Source organism: Macaca mulatta, chromosome 9 (assembly GCF_049350105.2).
Source record: "Macaca mulatta isolate MMU2019108-1 chromosome 9, T2T-MMU8v2.0, whole genome shotgun sequence".
NCBI classification, from domain to species: domain Eukaryota; kingdom Metazoa; phylum Chordata; class Mammalia; order Primates; family Cercopithecidae; genus Macaca; species Macaca mulatta.
Genome location: NC_133414.1, coordinates 63929387 through 63955103, shown reverse-complemented (window position 1 = coordinate 63955103; position 25717 = coordinate 63929387). Strand labels below are relative to the sequence as shown.

Here is a 25717-nt window from a genome sequence, read left to right as displayed (position 1 = left end):
CCCAAAAGGCCAGACCCACAGGGATCCCCGACTCTTCTGGCATCTGCTGGAGGATGCGTGGAGAGGAAACATTTTACCTCAGCTGCTAAAGAGGCTCCAAAAGCCACCCGCCTCATCCAGAGTCAAGGCTGACTGGGCTTGAACTTGGCAACATCTGATGAATGACCCATAGAGGTCCTTTCCATCGCTGAAACTCAGGACTTAATTGTTGCCTTTGTCTTTTCTCTGAGCAGACAGGGAAATGCTTGTCAATGCAATTTGCTCTACACTATGTACATCGACCTGCCTTCAAACAAACCTTTGAAGAATCTATTCCTTATTCAGGGCATTGAGGATTCAGTGATGAGCTGAATCTGGCCATGCCCTCAAGGGACTCACAGTTCAGTGGCCACCTTGACTAACAGTTCATTTTGTTTTCCACAAGTTCTTTTGAATCCCCTACCCTCTCTAAAGTAATTTGCAACCTAATCAGTCAATTAAAATATTCTTTAAATACTTTTAGCAGATCTAAAAACACACCCGCTCTCCAGTGTCCCCAGAGTGGTGCCCAGTGGTGTCAGTAGGGCTCACACAAGGCTTCCTCTGCATCCAATTATTTCTTCTCCAAATAAACCAGGTCTGTAATATGTAGCACCAATATTCACCAGAAAGAGGGCAGGTGTATTTAGAAAACCACTGCATAAAGAAAGCAAATAAAAACATGTGCCCTCAAGTGTTTATTTTGAATCCAGGAAAATGCATAAAACAAATCAAATACAGAGAAGGAAACTGAAAGGCAGAACCTGTAAGGAATGAGAGCGAGTGGGGGGCACAGCTAGAGCGCCATGCTGGAGGCCCCAAAGACACCTGCGGTGGTCGGGGAGGCACAGACCTGATCTTGTTTGAGGAGCTGAACTTAATCCAGAGAAGTGGGGGAGCAGTTTCAAGAAGTGGGAAGGCAAGGACCCAGTGAAGCAGCTGAATTCTGGAGCATGTTGGAAAGTGAGCCAGTAAATGCCTGCCCCTGACTCTCCTTTTCTCTTTATTTTTTCCCCCTTACTTTATCTCTAGTCATTATATAAGACAAACAGGAAGGTGGCTGGGAAACCATTTGCCTGTGGCTCTATACTTGGATAGCTTAAAAATTGGGCAAAGCCTAAAATGATATCACATTGTAATAATAATAACAGGACTTTTGTGTTCAATTGGGGCCATGCTGAAACTGGAAACAGTAGTCCTGAATATAGCCGGATCCTAAGGATAAGCCTACATGTAATTTGGAAAACACCTCAGTCCTTAACCAGAGGCTACCCTGGAGTGCCTGGGTGAAAGCTTTCCAACAGGCCCTACCTTCTGATAGAAGACTTCAAAAAAAGTCCATGAGCTGGCACCAAAGGCCAGCCCAAGAGTATTCCCCGTCAGTGTATATACCTGACCCCCACTGACTGGCTTCACTGAATCAGACACTGACCGTGAGTTAGGGATCTTTGCTAAGGCCATGTGCATGAAGCTACTGTTTGATGGAAAAATTTTGGAGCCAGACGATCCTCAAATAGGATCCTAGATACACCATTAATAGCTGCCTGACCTTGGGCAAGTGATTTAACCTCTGGAGACTCCATTTTCCCATCTGCAAAATGAGGATAACTGCCACACTGGGCTGTTGATGAGGACTAGGAGGGTAACAAATGCAGTGACAAGTGCCTGGCGCATAGTAGGTGATTAAGAAATATTAGCTGGCCAGGCATGGTGGCTCATGCCTGTAATCCCAGCACTTTGGGAGGTCAAGGAGGGCAGATCACTTGAGGTCGGGAGTTCGAGGCCAGCCTGGCCAACATGGTAAAACCCCACCCTACTAAAAATACAAAAATTAGCTGGGCGAGATGGCACACACCTATAGTCCCAGCTTCTCAGGAGGCTGAGGCAGGAGAATTGCTTGAGCCTGGGAGGCGGAGGTTGCAGTGAGCTAAGATCGCACCACTGCACTCCAGCCTGGGCAACAGAACAAGACTCTAGTCTCAAAAAATAAAAAATAAAAATAAGAAATATTAGATGTTGTCCCCTGCCTCACAGAAAAGGAAGCCAAGAAAGGAGGGAGTTGGGGCTCCCTGGAGGCCCCTCACATTTGGAGGAGGACACACTCAGCTCAGAGATACTCGCACCATCCATGTGCGCTCCCGGGCTGGCGCAGGGTACACAGCTGGCTATGGTGCAACACTGCCATCCTCTCTAAGCCGCTCCAGTGTGGCTCCAACAGGTATACCCCATATCTGACTCCTCCTGATGACACTCAGCCCTGGGTTCCAACTGCCCCAGTAATGCCAATGTGCCTACCAGTATGGAATGCCCTAGGGGCACCGCACACTGGGTTAGTCTGAAGTTAACTCCAGCCCTGAAGAGTGAATCAAGAGGGACAGACAGGTGGCCCCTGAGGGTGGGTGGGGATTTGGGGAAAGAAAAGAAAACAGGTTAGGAATGTAAAAGCAGAGCAATTCTTTTGAAGACTGGTAACAGAGAAACACTGGCTATCCAATTTGGAGGATTCATGAAAAAAGTAAAACCAGCATCAGACATTTGACTTCAGGAATGCATCGTTTCTTTGGAACAAAGAAAACTGGACTGTGAAGAACCATAGAGAAGTCAGCAAACCCCAGAGAATTCAAACTTCTCAAGGATCAAGGCAGCCTCTCACAGGCTCTGAAAACAGGAGGAGGCAGTCATGTCCCTTCTAATTACCAGCACAACCACCTGCACCCCACGGTAAATGGACAGTTACTACACGTCCCCAACTGGCGTCTGTGGACATGGAGCTAATAAGATGTGAATTCATGAAGGGAAATCTATGAAAAGTGGACTTTGCAAGTAGTTACAATCTGATACTACCTGCACAATTATTAAAATAAGCCACCCAAGACTATTTCAGACATATTAGCAAAGAACTAATGAGGAAACAGACATCATAAAAGAATGAATTGCCTACATAATAAACCTGCATCTTCCAGATGAAGCCATTAGAAATTGATCAGCTAATTTAGGAGCAGCTGAAGGCCATAGCCATGATGAGCCATGATGAAATCTTGCACCAAGAACACATTCTGAGTCTGCTGTCAGTGAATATAGCGCACTGAGGTCACACAGGCCACCCAAGTCAGTGCTCCTGAAAGGACATGTGGGCAGAGGGGATTCTTTGGGAAAGCTAGGGTGTGCGATTTCAGGCCACTCTCATGCAATGCCTGCAGCATGGAGGAGGCCAGGGCCAGACAGGGTACAAGTAATGAAGAGCAGGCCAGGCCACCATGATCCCTGGTGTTGTCATTCCTCCCTAGGGCCAAGCTGGTGGGATGGTCAGTCATGGGAGAGACTTCCTATTTACTCCCTTTACGTGGGTACACTTATCCCTACACGTACTGGTTGCACACACAAACATACTTACACACACATGCACAAACACACAGGCACATACAACTCACACAGCACAGCACTCTAACTCATATACAGATATATGCACTTTCATACATACACACCCAAACATATACATACACAAACACATATACACACTCATGCACACACACTCATACATACACACATGCACACACAAAATTTGCACATGCACACCCCTGTACATACACTCAACACACACAATTCACACGCAAAGACACACACAAACACACACACACTCTTGTACATGCACAGCCACACACATATTCACTCATTTGCACATGCACACACTCACACACACACACTTGCACATGCATGCACATACCTGTCACACACTCAAACACATCCACACACATATATACACACACCTTCACACAGACACATATATACACACACCTTCATGCAGACACATCCACACACATGCATGTTCACACACACCTACACACACAACTCATAAACACACACACACCATTAACACAGACATACACACACACCTGGATTCACATTCTCGCATGCATGTGCACACCCTGCATACACACTCTCGCTCACACTCATGCACACCCTTACCATCCTGCATGAAATTCAGCCTTCCTCCCCTACTCATTCCTTTGCCCCACCGCCTCTGCATCCCAATTCATGACCTGCCCTAATTGCTCCAGCCCCTGGCTCCCACTGGCTGCCTCACCTCACCTAGCACGCCTCATCCCTGCCACCACTGCCCTCTGACTTTTGACTTCCTCATGAACCTGGGTCAGGATTCTTTCTCTGGTTCTCATCTGCCAGGTGAGCACCCTGCTAGGTCAAGTTCAACTCTTTGAGCTCCTGGGGCTAGGTGGAGCCCCAGGATTCACGACAGCCCCCTAAGTCAGAATTGAACCCAAAAGGATCATGCTGAGCTTTACCAAGGGGCTAGGGGCTCAGTCCAGGCCTTGCTCATCACATTTCTAGAGCCCTTACCTCATTCACAAAGACCCAGTGGCTGTCCTTGGAAGCCAGGTTGGTCTCCACGGCCTGCAGAGAGAAAAAGAACGAACATGAACAGAAGCAAGACAGAAGCTGGCAGACACAGGATGATTGCCGAGACAGAGTTTTATAAACATTGTTCTTAGAGAATATTTTCCTCACAAAACATGCCATCCCCCTGGGGCCTGCTCTGGCTGCCTTAGCTGCAAGAAGCTTCATCTGAACACAGACATCTGATTTCCTGCTCTCCCTCCACGCTCTCCTGCACCAGCCCAGAGCAAGATTAGATGCTTGGGTTCCTGCAGGCAGCACAGGGTCACAGACACAGGTACAGCCTCCCTTCCCTAGGAATGCCTGCAAACACTTTTCTGCTGGGGCGCTTAGGGGATGAGTGTTATCATTATTCCAGGCTGCAGAATCAGGAAACTGGAATGAGGGATTTATGGGGGTTTGTCTAGTCCAGCTGTACTGAGTGACATTCAGGAAGACAGCAGCTCACAGCAGCTCTGGGGCTCCCAGCTTCCTTCAGTTCTTTAGGATCCATAGAACAAAGCTCTTTCTAGTTCCTAGGCCATAGCCCCATTTGTAACTCTCTATTACAGTGTTTTGTTCTGTTTCTTTATGGCACTTGCCATCTTTGTGCTTGAACGGCTATCAGTTTACTTATTTCTTATTGTCTATCTCCTCTGCCAGAATATTTCTTATTGTTTATCTCCTCTGCCATTATGTCAAAGGCCACATCTCCTAGGTCACAGCTGTGTCCCAATAGCTGTAACCAGCACACAGCAGGTATTCAGTAAACATTGTTGATTATGCAAATGAAGTGGAAGGCCGAGGCAGACAGAATTCAGTTAATTATTTTGTTTCCTGTATGTGTTTATGAGTGCTTTCCCTCTCCTTCAATTGGAAAGCCAACAGACTGGAAGAATTGGAAGAGACTGATGGTTTCCAAGCATGTCCCGTATGAATACATCCCGTGAGCAGGTGCCAAGTGCTTGCTGAGCCTGGGCACTGAGCCAGGCCGACTATGAACCTGGACAAGAGCTATCAGATTGGAGTCCTGTTTTTTTGTTTGAAATGTAATTTTATTATTCCTGTTATCGAAAAAAAATGCAGAAAAATAAAAATGCTCAACATCCCATCATCCCATCCCATTTAAAAAAATATGCTGCCATAGTGAAAATTCCCCCTTTATCCCTCCAAATGTACTCTCTAAACATTGTTTGAGGTGTTACCTTCTAGAAGATTTTACAGTTACCTCTGCAAGTAAATAGCTACAAATAGCTGTTTTCATTAAAATCAGACCATGAAATACACATCCAGTTAAGACTCTAGTTTTTGATTTATCAGTGTAACACGAATATCTTTCCTCATCAGTACATAGAGATCTGACTCACTCCCAACAAATGAGGCATGGAGGTGTCAGGGCCTGTGCCAACAACCCCACCAGTGACCCTAGGTCTGCATGGTGCTGCAGCCTGCAAACTGTCATGTACAGGGTGCCTCTCTTTTGCACTGGAAAGAAAGGAGGCTCCAAGAGATGCTAAGCCATGTACCTGGGTATGCTGCAAGGCTGTATCCTGAAGACACTTTCCGCCCCTTTCTACAAACTCAGTTAACCCGGCTCTCTCCAGAGATGCTTCAAGGGCTGAAGAGCCAAAGCTCAAAGGGACCTTCAGTCAGGGTAGAGGAAGGAGAACACTTCAGGGTGGAGTCTCAGCCACCCCGTGCAGAGCCTCTCTCCTGTCAACACGCAGACTTTCAGGGAGGTCTTCAAAAGCCTGGAAGCACTGATGAAGAGATGGAGGGAGAAGTGGAGACAGGGTGGGCTGAGAATGCTCTGAGAACATCACTGGGCTCTAGCTCACCTCGATTGCCAACAGTTCAACATTTCCTTGACACTCATGTAGAGGACACTGGCAATACTCTTATTAAATGTGCACAGATGCAAATCTGGGAGGATGTCATAACATCTCAGTGGCTGGAACACTGAACTGAATCTAAAGACATGTGGTTTAACAAGGCCAAACTCAAGCCCTACACTCAGTTTCCAGGAGCAGAAGGGCAAATGGGGAAATAAAGTTTGAAAGCAACACTCTTGAGGAAAAACCAAAGGGGACTGCCTCCACCCAGCTGTCACTTAACCACTCTGGTCTCTGTTCCTTCATAAAATGTAGATAACACTTGCCATTTCCTGTCTCCCAAGGTATGTAAAAGCACATCGCTGGGCTCTAGCTCACCTCTAGCTCAACTCATGGAAAGGAGGGTGTGGGAGGAGTTTGTTCCACCCCTTGGCAGGTGGACCTAACCAGGTCACCCTACTCGATGAAGGACAATGCACACTATAGCCCAGTCATGAAGAGGGACAGTTAAAGTGATCAGGGATGCTTAGAGGTGGGATAATACAGGTGTCTTTAAATTGTCATGTGCAAGAGAGATTGGAACTGCTCTGTGCATCTTCTGAGTGTTGACTTAGAGCCAATGGCTCCCATAATCAGGGAGGCAGATATCAATTCAATATAGGAGACAACTTTCTGACTTTCCAAGTCATTCAAGATTAAATGGGATGTCTCAGGAGTAGCGCCGTCCCATCCCAGGAAGTGCCTGAGCAGAAGGTGAGCAGTACTTTCTTTACAGTGTCATGTATCTAAGAAGGTTGACCATTTGTGAGAAGTAAAGATTTATCATGCACTGACATTCTTCAGCAATGATTCTCCAGTCTGGCTGTGTTTCAGAACCTCCAAGGGAGCTTTAAAAAAGAGGGCCCGCAGGCCCCACTGCTAGGGATCCTAATTCACTGGCAATTGTGCTGTGTCTGAGATCCTGTGCTGTTTCAGAGCTCTGACCCTGCCTCTTGGCTTCAGGAGCTGAGAGTCCTGCTTCAGAATATGCAGTTCTGTGAATCTGAAGGTCTGGGTATACCTGTGCAGGTGAGAGGTTCTCTGCTTGTCCTGGAAGAGGCCAGCACTGCAGACAACCTGATTCAGTTGCTGGGAGACCCCAGGGAGTGGGTGGGAGATTTGGCCACCCTAAGAAGTACTTCCACCTAGTATCAGACCCATGCAGGGAAGATATTGGTGGAGACAATTGATCAGAAAACCCCATGGGACAACTGGTCAACTTTTTTGTCCTACTTTTCCTCACCAATTAAGCATCAGCTAATTTGTTAAGCCTCTTTTCCCCACACGGAGATAAATAGTGCTTTTCTGCAGCCTTTTCCAGAGGGTGCCATTCGCACAGAGGCTGAGATAGATGGAGAGAAGAAGCTATAGCACATTTAGCAGGAACACTGCCTGCCTCCCCCTGTCCTCTATCACCCCACGCTACTCCAGCAATTACTGGAGGGCTGCCAGCTCTGTGGGAAGAGTCCTAAATGCTCACACCCCAGTGGGCAATGTCCCTCCCAGCACCACTAATTCCCCTTCTAAGTGCTGCCCTTTCCCTTTTCCTCTCCAGCTACATCTGCAGCAGGTAGAGGTAAGTCCTCCCTTCCGTCTACAGAGTGAAAACGCTATGGAGAGTTCCAGCAGGCAGGCAGAGTGCACTGGAATCCCAGTTCTGCCACTTCCTGGCTGAGTGCTCCTGGGTGAGACTTTTCACTTCTCTGAGCTGCAGTTTCCACACCCATAAGGCATTTGAATACCAACAGTGCTACAGGGGGCTCTGCCCACAGTCCCTGTGAATCTTGTTAGCATTTTTTATTACACTGACTCAGCATGTGTGTTCACTCCCAACAGCCAACACCCCCAATTCAGGCTGCCTGAACCCTGCTTGGCACTCACGGTGGCTTGGAATGCACGCCCCTAACCAGGGACCCAGAGTGCCACGAAAACAAATCACAGCTGCCTTGCTCCCTAATGGAGACTTCTCCAGAGTGTGATCTCAGCTGTTTCCAGAATTCCTCTGCAGGGTGGAGCCAAAATCACCTTGTTTGGCTTCCTTTATGTTCCTCTTCTAAGTCCCCACTCCCCTGCTGTCTTTCTTTTCTAAATTCCCCATAACTTCTAATAAATCATTGTCATACAAAAAAAATTCATCTCCATGTCTACTTCTGCGAACCCAACTCAAGACAAACACCTCCCACTTAGGGTTATTGTGAGAGTCAAATGAAATTACAGGTGACACTTCCAGCCCAGGGAGGAGCTCACTAAAGATGATCAGTCAGCACAAAGTTCCTCCCGTTCCCTCTACTGGAGTCTCCAGCCTGGTCTTGATTCGATGGTCTCTTTTGAATGTGTACAAGTGCATAATCCCTCATTCATTCATTCCTTCCTTCATTAAACAGACAGAGCCCACCCAACCCCAACAGGCCATCTCAATTCTCCTGGGTAGGGGAGTGAACCAGGAACCTCATCTCTGCCATCATGGAGACACCAGTGGCAAAAAGACCAACAATCAATACAGCTTTGCAAAGTGTTGGGCACCACCACCTCCATGTGCTCCCCTTCAAGACAGCAGGATGTGGTGCTTCCCTCCCATCTTGGCCACAGTGTGGATCGAGCTGTATAATGCTGTGGGCATCAGCAGAGAAGTGATGACCCAGTCAGACAAGCAAAGGGCAGCCCCTGTACCCTATGGGTGGGGAGGGGAGGGGAGCTGGCCTCCTGCTCAGGGTGGGCTCCCAGCAGGTAGGGTGGCTGATTGCCTGCAGTCTGCAGTTAGACTTCTCTCCTGAAGTGAGACACTGTGGCTGGGGGCACAAACCCTGTGGGAGCTGGGGACTAGGGCCCAATAAGCCCAAAGGAACTGCTGTAGTGGCCAGATGCCTGCACCCCTCTAAGTTGCTGTGAATCCCACGAGACCTAGTCAAACCACTGGGCCAGTCTGCCTGGCTCCTGTGGCCATCATACATTGGCAAACACAGAACTTCAGAAGAAGAGTTAAGGATGTAAGAAGTTGCAAAGCATCCAACTGACTTCTCTTCTAGCCTCTTTTGAATGGAGGAGACAGCAGATGCTGATGGTGGTGACTGGCACATGAGATAGCTGGGAGGCTGGGCACAGTCAGCCAGGGGTAAAAGGAACAGCTAAGTGTCCACACGTGTGTTGACTTATGTGTGCATCCACATCTTGACACCCACATTCCACCCTCTGGAAAGAAAAGTGTGCTGTTATAGGCAAACTCCAGCTAAAGGAGGCCGAAGGCGGCTGTTATTCCCATGCTGGGGATGCCGACTGACTGTGGAAGGGAATGTGTCTCCCTGCTCAAGAGCAACAGCCCCAATCTGAACCTCAGATGCCTTTTCCCAGTGATGCCTAAAAGCTGAGTTGTAAGTGACACAGGACACCAACAGGCCATTCTGCAGGCCCACTGAGGGCCAGAGGACATTTGGGTCCTGCTCTGGCCACCCTGATCTCACGATTTTCATAGGGAAATAGATGTGGGCCAAGCACTGGCTCCCAGCTTCCAAACAGACTCTGCACAGAAAGGAGTCCCTGAGCACTGACATGAATGTCAAGGGTGGAGGTGGCTCTCCTAGACTGGTGATGGGGAGAGTTGACAGCTGCCCCTGGACCATATGGTAGTGAGGATCAGTTCTAACATCCAAGAGCCTGGAAGGAGGTAGAGAAAACAGTGAGGCTGAACGCACTGGAGGAGGCATCTCCAGCCTGGGGCCCCTTCCTCTGTGTCCTTGGCTTTTCCCTCAAGACTAAGTTGGAGACATTTCCAAGGGCGACGAGAGCTTGCTTTTATTAACCACCCCCCCCAAGATACTTCAATACAACATCTCCTCTGCTTCACAACCCACACACCTCATTTACTCCCAACAACCTAACAAGCCATGCAGTGTTCTTATCCCTGCTTCACAGATGGGGAACTGAGACCTCAATCTAGACTCGTATCTTGCAAAAGGTCCCTTAGCCAGTACTCAGCAGAGGTTAGATTTGAACTCTGGCCCAACTGTCTCCAAAGCCTGTGTTCTTTCTTTTGGTCATGTTGCTCTCCAAAAGCCCCAGATAACTGTCTGAAAAAGCTTTTGGGTCTGAACCCAGCCCCTTAACAATGGGAAAAAATGGTCTTTTTTCTCATATCTAAGAAAACACCATTACAAGTCACAATGCTGTCCTTCTCCAGGTTAACTTGTTCTCATAAGCCTGAGACCATTATCCCACATGCATTTCTTAAGTGTGAGACTGTTTCTCTTTATCTTGGCCTAAAGGAATAGTAAATGGAGTGAAAAAAACCTCCACATGGAAGCCTTCCAATAACATCGCTGAGGATTTATTTTACAAAGTGCAAATGCCACCAATTATTTATGTATGTGTTAATTGTTGACCACTTATCTAGGCATCCCCCCAACACTGGGAGCCTGAGATAGTGAAAGCTTGTCAGCAATTAGCATCTTTTTAAAACCCCAACTCTAACATTTGAGAACATTCCCCCCTTGGAGCCCAGGGCCTGGCACTTTCCCAAGGACAGATATTGAGCTCACGTTAAAGGCCCACCACTGCCTTTGCAACAACATGTCATTTAGGAACAATGCTCTCTGTGCAATGTCACCCCTCCAAAGCATGCAGGAGCGCAACGCCCCTCCATTTGCAAGGAAGGGGCGTAGCTAGCTGCAGGAGGATGGATTATTTGAAGAGCCTGTTTAAAAGGAAATCAGCAAAGCAGACACCATGAGGCCCAAGTTTCAGAAGTTATGCCAGGAAGCATGAGGAAACCCCTAAAGAGCAGTTATCACAGAACTTTCTCAGCCACCCTGTGCCTCCTGGGGGCCTGCCTGCTTGGGAAAACGCCCCAAGATGCTGGCTCAGCTGCTTCTCCTTGCCCCAGTCTTTTCTCTGGAGCCTCTTTGGTCTTTGTGTTCACCAGAAAACTGCCCTGAAGTTCTCTTCATCTCCCATGAGTCCTAATTCTGGCTCCATCCTTATTTTGAGATCCCACTGGGGAATCCTGGATCCCAGAAGGTCTCTTTTCCAGTGTTTTCTCCCAAGCCTTTCCCAGGAGTCAGCCCCTCCTGACGGTCATCTATTCCCACCTCACCCATCTCTTTGCTGGAGGATCCTTGAAGCCCAAGGCCCCCACCCTTGGCAGGTACAGGAAACACCCCATCTGGGCACAGGGAAAAGCAGTTGAACATGGGGGAGTGCATGGGCTCAGGTCACTGAAGGATAGTGGAGACAAGGCAATCCCTCCTGGCTCTAGAAAAGTCATCTGAGAAAGGTGTAGAATTTACCCTGTGAAGCGCTAAACCACAGCTCTGGGGGAGGCCTTTAAGAGGGCTGTTTCGCTGGGAGAAAGCTGAACCTGCCACTTAGGAGCTCAGGGAAGGCACTGGCTGGGAAAGGCTGGAGTGGAAGGCTGGTTGCAGGCTGGGGGCAATCACTGGCATTTCCAGAACACCTCATCCAACCCAGACCCTGAGCTAAGCCCTCTACACACAATCCCTCCCTGAGCCCTCACAACGGCCCACTGAAAGAGGCTACTGAACTGTAGCCTACAAATGGAAAAGCCAAGGCTCAGAAGGATGAAGTTATTTTCCCAAAGTCTCCCAGAAAGTCAGAGTAACCAGGCCTTTCCAATGCAAAACCCATATGGTTTCTACCGTGTTCCACTGACTTGGGCACCAAGAAAAGACGAAACTCAATCTCTGTGCCTTTTACAGGTGTTTAGTGCAAAAACAACAGCTAAACCAGAAGGTTATTCAGGTGACAGTGATAGTGGTGACTGGATAGTGGGGGCCTAGAGAGCTACAGGGGCTTCTGCAAAGTCTGATCCTGGTTTCCAAAATTTCCTGTCACCTCCTTTCAAAATTCCTGGATCATGTGCACCTCTGGTTGCCAAAGGATTTTTTTGCCAATGGGGATAGCCTCTGGTCCCTCACTAGGAAGTGAGCTCCTGGAGGCCAAAGCCTAGTCTAATTACCATGAAGCCATTTGTGGGACATAGCACCTGGCAGACAGTGAACTTCAAAATGTGCCTATAGAATGAATGAATGGGTGATTCACATTCCTGGGACTGAGTAGAAGGAAAGCCGGGAGCATAAATAGAAACCTTACTACAGTTAAAAAGAATATGAATGTACAGGTGACCTTTGTTTGCATGGTGCATGGTATTGTGGTAACCAAAACCTGTGCATATGGAACTAGTGTCCTTGCTTTGCACGAACTTGATTATACACTTGATTTTTGGTTAACATTGTGCCGTGCAAAGTGACTACAGCCTGTATTTGCAAATAACACCCCGTTCTACACATCTGAGAGGATCTGAGAAAGAAACAAAGTGAACTTAAAGTGAATGAATGCAAGATGCCGTGACCTTTAGGAGCTGATGGAAACATGATCAAATTCTAGAGCTTTTCCTCCAGGATACAATTGTTTCTTCATTCGGACTGAGTGTTGATCCTCCTGATGCTAGTTCCCATATATCATGCCTAACAGCATAGTAAGTGCTGGACTAGTTTGGTCAATCAGTGACATTTAAAAAGATACTACTGAAAGAGAGTACACTGGAAGAGAGAATGTTCAGCATTAGACGTTTTTGCCATTGGCTCAGATCTCTGAAAAACTATTATGTTGCTATGGAACAACAAGAAAGAAAGAAAGCATAATTGACTAAATTCATGTAAAATTCTGATAGATATGAAAAATTTCTAGTAAATCATTAGACCTCTCTGGCCTCAGTCCTTCTTGTTGACCAAGTCTGAGCTCAATAGCCAGTCTGAACTGCCTTCCCTGTTCGTGTGGATGGCAGAAGCGCCCTCTCACAGCCCCAGGGGAATGAAGATTCATTACAGATCATTTGTGGATCCTTCAGATGAAATAGAGGCAAGTTCCAGGGCTGTGCAGGGAGTGCAATTTACTATAATAAAAAGTGAGAATATGCTACATGTGGACAATTTATAAGGAAACGTTAATACCAGCAGAAAAAATGAAATGGAGCCTGCTCGCAGGCACGATCTGTCTAATAAGATCAACTTGGAGAAGTGAAGCCAGGCGGCACCAATGAGTATTGGCCAATGGATACTTGGATTTTAATCAATGGCCCATAATTTCCCTGCCACCTGGAGGGCACAGAAACCAAATAAGGCCCCCCATGTCCTCACTCTTACAGGCATTCAGGCTATGTCCTGATAGGAGGCAACGGAGCCCAGCTTTTCTGTCCGATCTTGTCTCACAGAGGAGCAAGACATTCAGGCCTTTGGCCACATGGATGCTGTCACACAACCCCCTTTGAGGACCTGGATGTAAAGTGGAACAAATCACTTCTGAGATTATTTATGCTCACTCTGGTTTGGCGGGGGCAAGCCACCAGCCTCTGCAGTGTGCACTATGAACAATCTCATGACTCGGTCCCTGAGGACAAGGGACACGGCCCTGGGGTGCAGATGGCTGTGCTGAGCCATTTCTCATACACTCTGCCGTTCAGCTCCAGCTTCAAGTGATTTTCAAATACAAGCAAAGTCCAAAACTGTTTAGAAATGTTTTCTCCTCCCTCCCTCCAGTGGGAGGGAGGGAGGGAGGAGAAAATGTTCACGTTCATACTGGAGTTTGAGAAGCTGCTGCCTGCATCCAAAGACCAACTCCAGGGACCACAGCATCAGATACTGCTGAAGGAGGGTGTGGAGCCATTTGGGACAGGAGAGTCCCTCCCTCCCAGTGCAGCTGTCAGTCTCAGAGCCCCTGACCCACAGCGGGGACATCCGCTGGGAGAATAGCTACACTTTCCCAGCTGTTCAATTAAAGCATCAGCGTTCAAGGTTAATGCCGTGACCCCTTCAAATCATGCTCAGGCAAGCCACTTCTGCACATGAATCTAATTCCTTCCCTCAACCCAAATCTTTTTTTAAAAGATGGAAACATGTGAATTCTTTTTAAGGCAATAAAGTGGAAAGTAGCAATTCTTTACCAAGCTGATAAGAGCTGCTGAGTATAATTTGTATTCTTTTTTATGAGCCTGACTTTTTGAGAATGGAATAGAAAGAAAAATATCTGCTTTTTAGTTCTGGAGACATAAGCTTCTTCTACCTCATGGTGCTAGGGAGGAACTCCTGGCACCATTGTCAGGAAACAAGTCTCTGGATTTGTGACATGGGAAAACCAGGGGAGGTGGCCAGTGCAGTGGGGGAGGGGAGGTGGATGGTGCGACAGCTGGGGCATAAGCCGTTGCTTACCTCTTACCTTGGCCACCTCGGTACTCAATTTGGGACTCTGGTTCCACAGAAAGTGACTGAGAGACCATGGGGGGGGGGCTCTGAGGTCTTAGGGAGTAAGGAAGAGAGGATATTGCAAATTCAGCAATAAGAGAGTGTGGGGAGAAGGAATCTATTTTTAGCATCCACAATGTAAATTGCTTCACAACCATTAAGACAGCCCTTCTCCAAGCACAAAGCGCCCATGTAGTTCGGTCCCAGACCTGGGAATGGTCAGGAGCTTAGTTTTTGCCCAGAGCTCTTGGGACCTCACAGTAAGCCAGGAAATTGCATTTGGCCCTTATAGAAAGTAGAAACAGAACCAGAAACCAAAGATGCCTGCTCTTACTCCTCAGGGGTGTGGCCCAGCTGCCCAACGTCCACCCCACTGCCAGCACAAAGCACCTGAAAAGGCCCCACCCACAGAATGACATGGCTTAGAGAGAAAACTCTGTGATACGGGGCTTCTAAGGAGACAGTGTGCAGAAGCCTGGAGATGTGAAAAGGCATTCAATTTGTAGGGACAGTGGTGGAGCCACATCGTCACATCGTGTGAGTGAGGATTTGAATCTAAAGTTACCAGATGAGGCAAAAATCAATTAGACAAAATTAGCCATAAAGATTTCTTAATTCATGGATATGAAATGGTACAGAAAACATCATTTGTATAAAGAACGCTGTGTCTGTTCCCCTAACCTTTATCAATCACTATTTCTCTACAGCCCTCAATTAGAGCTTCATTTTCTTCCCTGAGTGTATTGATTAAATCATCACCCACTTACCTAGCCCTGTTCTCTCAGGCCACTGCTCTAATTCAAATGCTCAGACCACTTTGGAAGCTCTTCCTGCCTTGCAAGTTAGGACAGGAAGTGTGTGGGCAAGCTGCCCTTGTGAGAAACCCTCGAGGCCACGCGCGCACTCCCCCAGCAGGTCCTGGCACACAAACTACGTCAGGTTTCACTATGCCTACTGCCTGTTGAGGCAGATGTGGCATCATCTGGCCTGAGAACCAATGGACTGTGAGTTAAATGTGCACATGATGCATCTCCACTGTTGGTCACCCCATGGCTTAATACCCGAGGTGGGAGGATCAGTGACATGAGGCGTGAGTTATTACCTGAAATGCTGCCAGGTCCCAGTCAACAGGGTCTTCTGCCAGGCAGCAGAGCCTGGCTTTTACCCCATAAAATGAGAGTTTCCAGATTGTGTTCCACAGAATGAGAGGGTCTTAGGAGATAAATACAAGTTTCTTGTTAAAAAAAAAAAAATCTGTGGGAAAGTTGGAGATATACTGCATTTATATCTCCAGCTTGAGAATGGCAAAGCATACTAAACAGACAAGTCCTCTTTTCAAAGAAACTTGTCAAACTTGGCTGAACCCAGAGTTTATTTATCAAGCGAATCTCCCCAGAATATTCACTTTCTTTGTTCAAGAAACACATCAATATTTCACAGGACACTGAGGTTGCAACAGGAACAGTCAGGTAAATGGAGCTGCAGCCTTGGGCATGAATGGAAGGAAGTTAGGATGGAAGAGTATGGTCAGATCTGGATTCCAGATAGGCCAGCCTGGCCATGTGGAGGTGAATTTAACAAGTGAGAGCATTTAAAACATCTGATGAAAAGTAGTTAGAATGGTCCAGAAAAGAGGCAATGAGGACCAGAACAAGGTATGAGGCATTGGCCCAGGAAGAAAAGGATGGAGCTTAAAGCGTTTAGAAAGAAAACACTGACGGGATGGGGTCATAGGTTGAAAACTGAGTGAGGTACAAGGAGAAAAAGGAACTTGACGTGACTTCCAGATGCAGCTGCATAAAGACAGACGCTGGATAGGCTCAATGAGGAAGATGATGATTCATCCCGCTAAACTCCCTCAGGCAGCAGGAATTTGGAGAGGACAATCTTAACAGTTTGGGAGAGACCAGGTGTGGTGGCTTACACCTGTGATCCAGCTGCTCTGGGACAGAGGCGGAGGATCATTTAGGGCTGGGAGCTTGCGACCAGCCTGGGCAATATAGCAAGACTGCATCTCTAAAACACTTACATAAATACATAAAGTTTGGGAGAGATGAGTAATCACAGGAGCAGACAGGGATAGGGCAAGGGCTTCACTCAGGCAAAAGGGAAAGGTCCACAAGGACAAGGCAGGTTATGTAGCAGCAAGGCAGCCTGCAGAGTCCCCGTCCTCCAGTGTGGGAATCGGCACTGACAGGCTTGGCCTGCAGACACCAAGTCACTCCAGTTGCAGAACTGGTGACCTGTGAAGGTTGAGAACCGGGCCGAAAGTGGCAGGACAGGAAGCTCCCTTTCCCCCTTGCACCACGATTGCTTCGCTATTGCGGAGCTTCCACATTCCTGGGGACAGCACAGCTCACACCCAGTGGCCCCACTTTCAAGCCTCAGGAATGTATTTTTAAAATTATGAGTTATACACACACACATACACCTACATTCTCTGTACTGGTTCAGGGGGTTTCCCAGCCTCACTGGAAGCCTTCATCTTTATCCTTGTAAATGTCATGTTGTTGGAATCAGTTCACTGCTCTACACAAACTATTCAGAATACTTTGGAACCTCTTCTTGTCTTCCAACACTACCCTCTTCACCTTAGATCGTGAGCGAAGGTAAACTTTATCAGACTAGCACCCTGTTTGATCAACCAGGGAAATATATGTGAAAAGGACTATGAACCTAGCTCTTGCTTTTTCTCTTTTGCTTTTAAACTCCCCGGGTTTCATTGCTTTTTCATCTGAAAAGTCCGGGAGATTGATAGACAAGACTGATGCTTGGCCCTCAATATATTCGAAAATGCTATGGGGGCAGGTTCCCAATAGTTTGAGGAATCCAGTCGTTTGGGAGAAAAGGAAAGGGTGTCCCACATGGGGGTGTGTGAGAAACAGTTGTAGAATTTTGTCTACCCTATATCAGGGAGTCTTTGGTGTGTGGAGATGCCCATTGTGTGCAAGGCCAGCATAGGACCTAGGCTTAGCACAACAGATCCCCTTGAATCCTGAGATAGTGACTCAAAGGTCTAACTCACTCCCCACGAGAACAGCAGTGTTGAGGTCCACCGATGGTGTCTTATCCAGACTGACCCAGGGTAACCTCAGCCACATCTGTTCCATCCAGCCTCCCATGGCTTTCTGGGCCTAGCTCTCCAGCATTCAGTCCACCGCTGTGAGTTGACCAGTGTCATTTGAATAAATTACTTTTATTTCTTAGTAACTCTGTTCTAAAACTTTATACAAACAACAGGGAAAATAATATTTATTTTTAAAATCTGAATATAAAATCTGGTAAGAGCCATGTGCCGAATAAGAGTATAATCAAATGTTTTAAAAGGGAGAATAAACTGAGTAATTTCAAAGCACAATGTGACAATTATAGACAATAGTTTCTAAGCCTATTATTCTATACTAAATCATAATTTTTAAAAGGCAGAATTAAAAGCCTTCTATTGAAAAATGGCAGTCCCTGGTCCTAATGCCACTCCCAGTCCTGCTCCCCAGAGGCAAACACTTACAACTCTTTCATCTGTTTCTTTGGGATTTCCATGTTTCTTAATCATATTTAATCATGTTCATACTGCTATACTTGGTTGATTAACTTTAGCACTATCTATTATCTTCCTGATACTGCAGAGAGGACTTAAGTCTCTCAATCCTCTCATCCTTTCATTTCCCTTCCCAGTATTTCCAATCTAGCTGTACCACAATTTATAAATTAAAACAATTGTATTGACTCCATTATGATTATGATACTATTCACTACTAAACCAAACAGTAGACTATGATTATATTATTTCCTTGCTTATACAACTTTCGCTTTTTTGCATTAGCAATTGCTCTGACTTGTAGTTATTTATAACCACAAAATTTTTATTTATATTTACAGTTATTTATCTGTAGTTATATATTATGTCATATTTATAATATAATGTACTTTTCCAAATGCGCAACACAACAAAATAAGCTTTCCATTTCCTTAAACCCTAGAGATAGCCCATTCCAGCTCTCTCCCTTCCCTTGTGTGGACCAACTGGTCTCCAGACGGATGAGCAGGGGCTGTCATGAGACTTCCTTTCTGCTCTGCTGGTTGGATGTAACTGCCATTGTGCTTACTTTTATCTTTTTTTGTGTGTTTTGACTTTTTTTTTTCTGAAGCCCATCCTACCATAGTAATTTCTTAAGTAGATTCACAAGGTATATGTTTTTGAGTATTTACATGTATGAATTTTTTTAACTTTGCTATAATATTGATAGCTTCACTTAGTATAGAATATGTGAATATTAATTCTTCCTCAGAAATAGCACCTCTCCAGTATCTTCTAGTATGGGTGTTACTTTTTTTTATTTTCTTTTTTTAGATAGAGTCTTGCTCTGTCACCCAGACTGGAGTGCAATGGTGTGATCATGACTCACTTCAGCCTCGACCTCCCAGGTTCAAGCAGTCTCCCACCTCTGTCTCCCAAGTAGCTGAAATTACAGGTGTCCAACACTGTGGTGGCCTAATTTTTACATTTTTTGTACAAACTGGGTTTTGACATGTTGCCCAGGCTGGTCTCAAACCCCTGGGCTCATGTGACCTGCCAGCCTTAGCCTCCCAAAGTTCTGGGACTACAGGCGTGAGCCACCATGCCTGGTGTTACTCTTAAGCATCCTAATGCCATTTTGATTCCTGTTCTTTTCATGTCACCTGCTCTCCCTCCTCCCTTTCCCTCCTTCCCCTTTTCCTCCTTCTTCCTTCCCTCTCCCCCTGCCCTACCCCTCTACCCAGTGCCTTGGTGTGGTTGTTCTTTTCGTTTACTTTGAGTAAAAGCTACATGGTTGGGAGGGCTTTTTAATCTGGAGACACATGTCCTTTAACTCTGAAATATTTTGTTACTTATTTCTTTGATATTTGCCTTTTCTGTATTTTTTCTGTTCTCTCTCTAGAATTTCTACTAGAATATTAAACTTTCTAAATTGAGCCATGCATTTTTATCAACTTTTCCCTCTCATTATATACCTCTTTGCCTTTTTTGCTTTACTTCAATAGGACTTTTACAATTTCAGTCATCACGTTTCTCTTCAATTGCTGCTTTGTGCTCTCTGTTCTTTTTCATAGCAACCTGTTCATGTCTTAAGGGTGCAATATTTTTTAATCTCTTTAAGACTAATAATAGCGTTTTTGAAGTTTTCTCTTTTTCCTCACATTATTTAGTTTGTCCTGGATCCCTTTGGTATCCCTTTGTTTTGTACTCTCTGTTTCATATAAAAGACATTCCTCAAATGCATAATGATCCTTAATTGTCTTTTCATGTTTAATGTGAAGCATTAAGAAGCTCATTGAAGGGTATGGGTGTGACTTGTGGATAGGGGGACTTCCTGTCCTTTGCATTGGAAGACTCCCCAATGTCAGCATTTGGAGGTATTTTCCCCAGAGTCCTTCAGTTTCTCCAGAAATGACTCCTACTATATCCTGCCAGAAGAGAGCACTCCAGCCACTGGCATCCTGTGAGCAGGTCAGAAGAAGTGGCCAAAGGTTCTACTATCAAATATGTCAATGTCTGCTTAATTTTTCCTGGTTTGTGCCACCTGCCTAACCTCGGCTTTCTGGAGTTTCTGGGTGCTGAGGCTCTCAGAGGCTTGCCGGCAGAACCAGGCTCATCCCCCAATAGCATCTTTATTATCAAGCACTAACACTGTAACATCCTTGCATCTGCTAAATCAGTTATCCTTCTTCCATCCACTTTTTAAAAAATTGAGACAGGGTCTCCCTCTATCACCCAGGCTGAGTGCAATGGCACAATCCTGGCTCACTGTAGTCTTGACCTCCTGGGCTCAAGTGATCCTCCCACCTCAGCCTCCTGAGTAGCTGTTACTACAGGCACATGTTACCAAGCCTGGTTAATTTTCTTTTTAGTTTTTTGTAAAGACAGGGTCTCACCATGTTGCCCAGGCTGGTCTCGAACTTCTGGACTTAGGGATGCTCCTGCCTCAACCTCTCAAAGTGCCAGTGTAAGCCACTATGCCCGGCCCTCCATCCACTTTCTATTTTCCAAAAACTGGCCCCAAGCACCCATCCACTATTGTCTCCTATTATGAACTCTTTGATCTTGTAGATTTATAACATTTTAACCTCTTGCCCATCATTTTAGAATAGTTTAGGGGAGAGCAGGGATAAACATGGGCAACCAATCAGACTTGTCTAATCAGAAGTCAATAAATCCCAAGTCCATCAGAAGTCAATAAATTCTCCTTTTCCTTAAGCTAACTAGAGCAGGTTTCTGTTGTTGAAGACTAAGAACACTGACTGATGCAAGGTGGCTGGACGGGGGCACAGCAGGGATGAGCATGGCTTGTGCAGGGGCTGACAGAAGAGGGAAAATTGGCAGCAAAACAAAATAAAAGGAATATCAATTTTCTGCACCAAGCCTGGAAAACTAGCTGAGAACCCAAACTCCAAAACTTCTTATATAGAACTTGCTATGGTTTGAATGTATCCCCCAAAAAATATGTGTTAGAAACTTAATTCCCAATGCAATAGAGTTGAGAGTGGGGTCTAACAGAAGGTGTTTGTGTCATAGGACACCATCCTCCTGTATAGATTAATGTCAGCATTGCAAGAGTGGTTTCCTTATAAAAGGGTGAGTTTGACTCCCTCTTGCTCTCCTGCTCGCCCTCTCTTACCCTCTCTTGCCCTCCTGCTTTCTGACATGGAATGGCACAGCACAAAGGCCCTTGCCAATGATGTAGACTCCTCGACTTTGGACTTCCCAGCCTCCAAAACTATAAGAAATAAATCTCTGTTCTAAACAAACAAACAAACAAACAAACAAACAAAACCTTTTATTTTAGATTCAGGGGTATATATACACAGGCTTGTTATATAGGTAAATTGCATGTTATGAGGGATGGGTATACAGATTATTCATCACCCAGGTAATAAGCATAGTACCCAACAGGTTGTTTTTCAATATACTACCTAATCTCAGGTATTCTGTGATAGCAGAACAAAATGGACTAAGACATAACTTATTTTCATACACTTTGGAAAGGTGGACCTTCTGGCCAGACGTTGAGATAAGAGAAGGAATTCTCTGCTCCAATCTCCAGGCTCTGGAGGCTGTTTGGGCTGTGTGTTCTTTGGAATCAAGCAGTAGAACAGACACAACTTCATAGAGAATTCTTGATCAAGCCCACAAGTCCATTTTGGGCTCAGGCTCTATTTATCACTTTTAGAAGGGAAGAATGTCAGATGCTTATCCTACAACTTCATTCCATGGCCCATTTAAATGAACATACATCAGGCAACCCAAAGAAAGAAGAGGTGCAGAATCATCAGTAACCTCGGGATTGACATTATATCAACAGGATGTGCATGAGGGCTGGAGATTTATAACAGTCTGTTCAAAGAAATAGTTCAAACATACTGGCTCACTTTGATCAACACATCTTTCTAGAAGGATGAATGATTTAAAAATGTACAGAACAGGAGATCTGAGCTCCTTCAACATAAATATAGGCTGAGGGTTTCCTAGGTATCCTGTCCTCAGTGAGGGTGAATTTGTGGGCAAGAAGGAAAGCCACTGATGCTGTCTCTTTCCTCAATCAGATTGGGCTCCACTGTGGGGTTATGTAGGGAGGAAGCGATAGCACAGGCAGTCTGTGGATAGGTAAGCTGTCTGGAGGGACCTCTGATGGGAAAAGTGAGAGCAAGCTGGAATAGTAGGAATAGCTTCATGGAGGTACTGGGTTGAAAGAGTGAGAGGTTTGGGTAGACCTAAAGGAAGAAGTAGGTCATTGAAATCCTGTGAAGGAAGAAAGAGCAAAACATCTCCTTGCCCTCAAAATTAACATAAGTATAAAGAAAAGTTACTCTGAGTCCAGTGTGCCCATAGTATGCCCCAAAATATGGAATGGAAGAACCCTAAGCTGCAGAGATTGGACACACACACACACAAACATACAGCAAAGATAAATAGCTCATCAAAATGGCACACCTCCTGGCCAGCTGTGGATTGGAGGCAGAGTCTGGGCTATATTCTAAGAGTCTAGATTCACATTTAGTGCTTTGGGACAAAAATCATATGTTGTTCTCAACAAAACCACTTTACACATCACTTTCTGTACAAATATGCTGAAAAGTGCCTAATTTTTCTTCTTTCCTAATCCTTTTTTTTGTAAAATACCTATGTCTTTTAGAGCAGAAAATGAAGCTAGTATGAAAAGGGCAAGGAGAAGCCACAAGCAGACAGGATGCCAGTCACGCTGGCTGGGACCACTGCCAGGCATGGCCTGAGTGCCAGGCAGCTCCAGGAGGGAGAAGGTGAGTAGGGACCTCCAGCATCTTCAGGAGCAGGTTAGTGAGCACTGATCCCTACCTATAAGTCCTGTAGGCTTTGGTTGGGATAAAGCCACCTCAGTACTTTAAGGCCTCCAGAGCTTTTCTGGTTATTTTAACAAAGATACATTCTAAAGAAAGCTCATGTCATGGAGAAAAAGACCAGGTATAGACTTCGTAGAAGCCAGTTTCACCATCAAGAGCAAAAGCATCTCATATTGATTACATGCTGATCATGACGGGTCCCGGCTAACAGCTCTATACAGATTACTAACCTGAATCCTTACAGTAGCCATTTCATCAGGGTTACTATCATCTCAATTATTAAAGATGAGACAGCTGATGCTGGAGATGTTTCATTACTCATCCAAGATCACACAGAAAATAAGAGGCTGAGCCAGAAGAGGATCCCAAGTCTACTCGTGGCCAAAGACCCCTCAATTGCCTCCTACGGGAAACCAAGGCAGGGTGAGAGGTCACCTGAAGAAGGTAGAAAGCCTCAGAGATGGAGTTCTGACCTAGAGACTACAAATATCCTCCCAAAACCCACCCCAGTGTGGCTAGACAGGGAGCTCTGAGAAGGATGGATAAGGTTGCCCAGCCTCCGGACAGAGGCAGCCTGGAGGGCCAGTATGCACGCAGAGCGTCAGCCTGGCCCTCCACATGCCTGAGAGCTGGCATACGGGAGCTACTTTCGAGTGAGTAACAAGTATTTGTGTGCCAGGCCCAGCCAGGACCACAGCTTAGCCCCCTGTACATTCACCCTGACAAAAGAGCCATGGGGACATCAAAAACACCAGTCATCATAGCCAATTGCATAGCAATTTCTATATGCCAGGCACTGTACTAAGTATGCTTCATATGTCAATTCCCTTAATCCCCTCAGCAACTCTAGGGGTAGGTGCTGTTGTTAGCTCCGTATTTCAGATGCATACACAGAGGCACAGAACAATTCTTTCACTTGTCCAAGGTAACGGAGCTAGATAGTGGTAAAGGCCTAAATTTTATTCTGGCAATCTGGTGCCAAAACCAAGACTCTAACCTCTCTGCATACTACCTTGCCTTATACCAAGAATTACTCTAGTTTGGCATGCCTAATAAATATTTATGAAGACCTACTATGTGCCAGAACCAGTGTATGAGCTGGGAATACAAACATAACTGATATCATGCCTACCTTTCAGGGTCCATCATCTGCAACACAGACACATACACAGGTATAAGGGGGTGGGGGTTCTGTGGAAAGGTGGGGTGCACAGGATATTATGGGAACACATTATTAGGATACCTAATTCAACTTCAGGGAGTCAGGGAAACTTTCTTGGAACACATGATGCTGGAACTACATCTTAAAAATTAAATGGAAGTTAGCCAGAAAGACAGCCTAAGAAACACCAAATTTTAATTCTTCTAAGGCTTTTAAGCTCTGCCTACTGCCAAGTCAAATCCCTGGGAAGCTCTAAGCCTGGATGATATCATTTCTGCTCTCCATGGAAAAATTCACACCGAACTAGAATATCACACTGTTTATGCCTTTGGCTTCTAGCCAGAGCTGATATAAGAGGCAGCCACATGAATCACATTTGCATTGTTTGTAAAACTGCAAGCAAAGACACTACCCATTATATTGTTCTATGTCCCTTATCTGGAAACTCATGTGATAAATGCCTCCTAAAAAAGCACCAAACAAAAAAAAAAAAAAAAAAAAAGATAAAAAATAGAAGCCTCACTCCCAATGGACTGGCATTCTTCCTTGTAGTAAGCATTGAGGGCCATGCATTCTATCCAGTTCTGTTTGTTGCCTTGCCTACTGGGAAGCTCAGAGCAGAGGGCAATGTTAAGAGCCTCCTTTAGCCTATGTTTTTTGGCATAAGGATCCCTTTGCTCATTTACTTGCCTCTATCTTGAGAGAAAATGCAGACATTCAATATTTTTATTATTTTGATGTTCAATTAAAAAGTATTTGGCTAAGGGAGAGTTTTAAAATGACATTAATACAATCTCTTCTTGCACTAAATTTAAAGATCAGTTATTAAGTTAATTTTAATTCACATTTGTTTTTCAACTCAATAGAATTTGATTTTATAAATCAAAATAATGCTTTTGTTTCCTAGATGTGGCCATTACCCAATTTTACTGATGTGAACCAAGCCCAGACCTGGAGAGCAGCTTCTGGAGGCACCCCCAGCCCATATTCTGGTTTGTTCTGCTCAAATCCTCACCCGGCTGTTTTCTTTTACATGAGACCAGTGGTGTTCAACCCTGTACCTCTGATTCACCTGAGCAGCTTCAGAAAATCCCAGTGTCCAGCCCTCATCCCAACAATTCTGGCTTAATTAGTCTGGGTGGTGGCCTGGACAAGCATTAGTACTTCTAAAGAAGAGCAAAGATGCTAAAGACAAAGATGGCCTCTGCAACAAGATGTGAAAACTGCCCAGTCTAACATATGAAACACAGATGCAGGAGGTCAAAATGTAGAGCAGCCTTGGCCCATTTGCAGCAGGGGCAAAAGGTAGCACCTTTTGATTGGCCCCTGTGGGCATCAGAAAACCAAAACTGGTATTCCAAATACCCACCTGTGTTCACCAGAAAAGGACCATTTCTCTCTGTATCCAGCCAAGTAGCTGTGTTGAAGGTATCACCCGCCCTCCCCTGTCTCATCTCCAGTCTTATGTTCTGCTCAGGGTTCACCTTGTGGTTGACCTGACTGTATTATCATAGCCATTGCCCTTGCGGGTCTCCCCTCTTAAACTGTAAGACTCTAGATTATAGGAGCAGAGTTTGATTCATTTTTGTAACTCCAATGCCTAACCCCATAGCTTTTAGCCAGGGACAATTTTACCTCCACTATCCTCCTCCCACTGGAACATTCGGCAA

General features: G+C 45.6%; 1 protein-coding gene across 2 annotated transcripts in view; it reads right to left on the bottom strand.

Annotated features, from left to right (window-relative positions):
- GRID1 (glutamate ionotropic receptor delta type subunit 1) overlaps positions 1–25717 on the bottom strand; it is a 783526-nt gene that overhangs the window by 324223 nt on the left and 433586 nt on the right. For both annotated transcript variants that reach the window (XM_015147073.3, NM_001257667.2), the window contains 1 exon segment: positions 4375–4428. In XM_015147073.3, the coding sequence (XP_015002559.1) occupies positions 4375–4428 (54 nt within the window).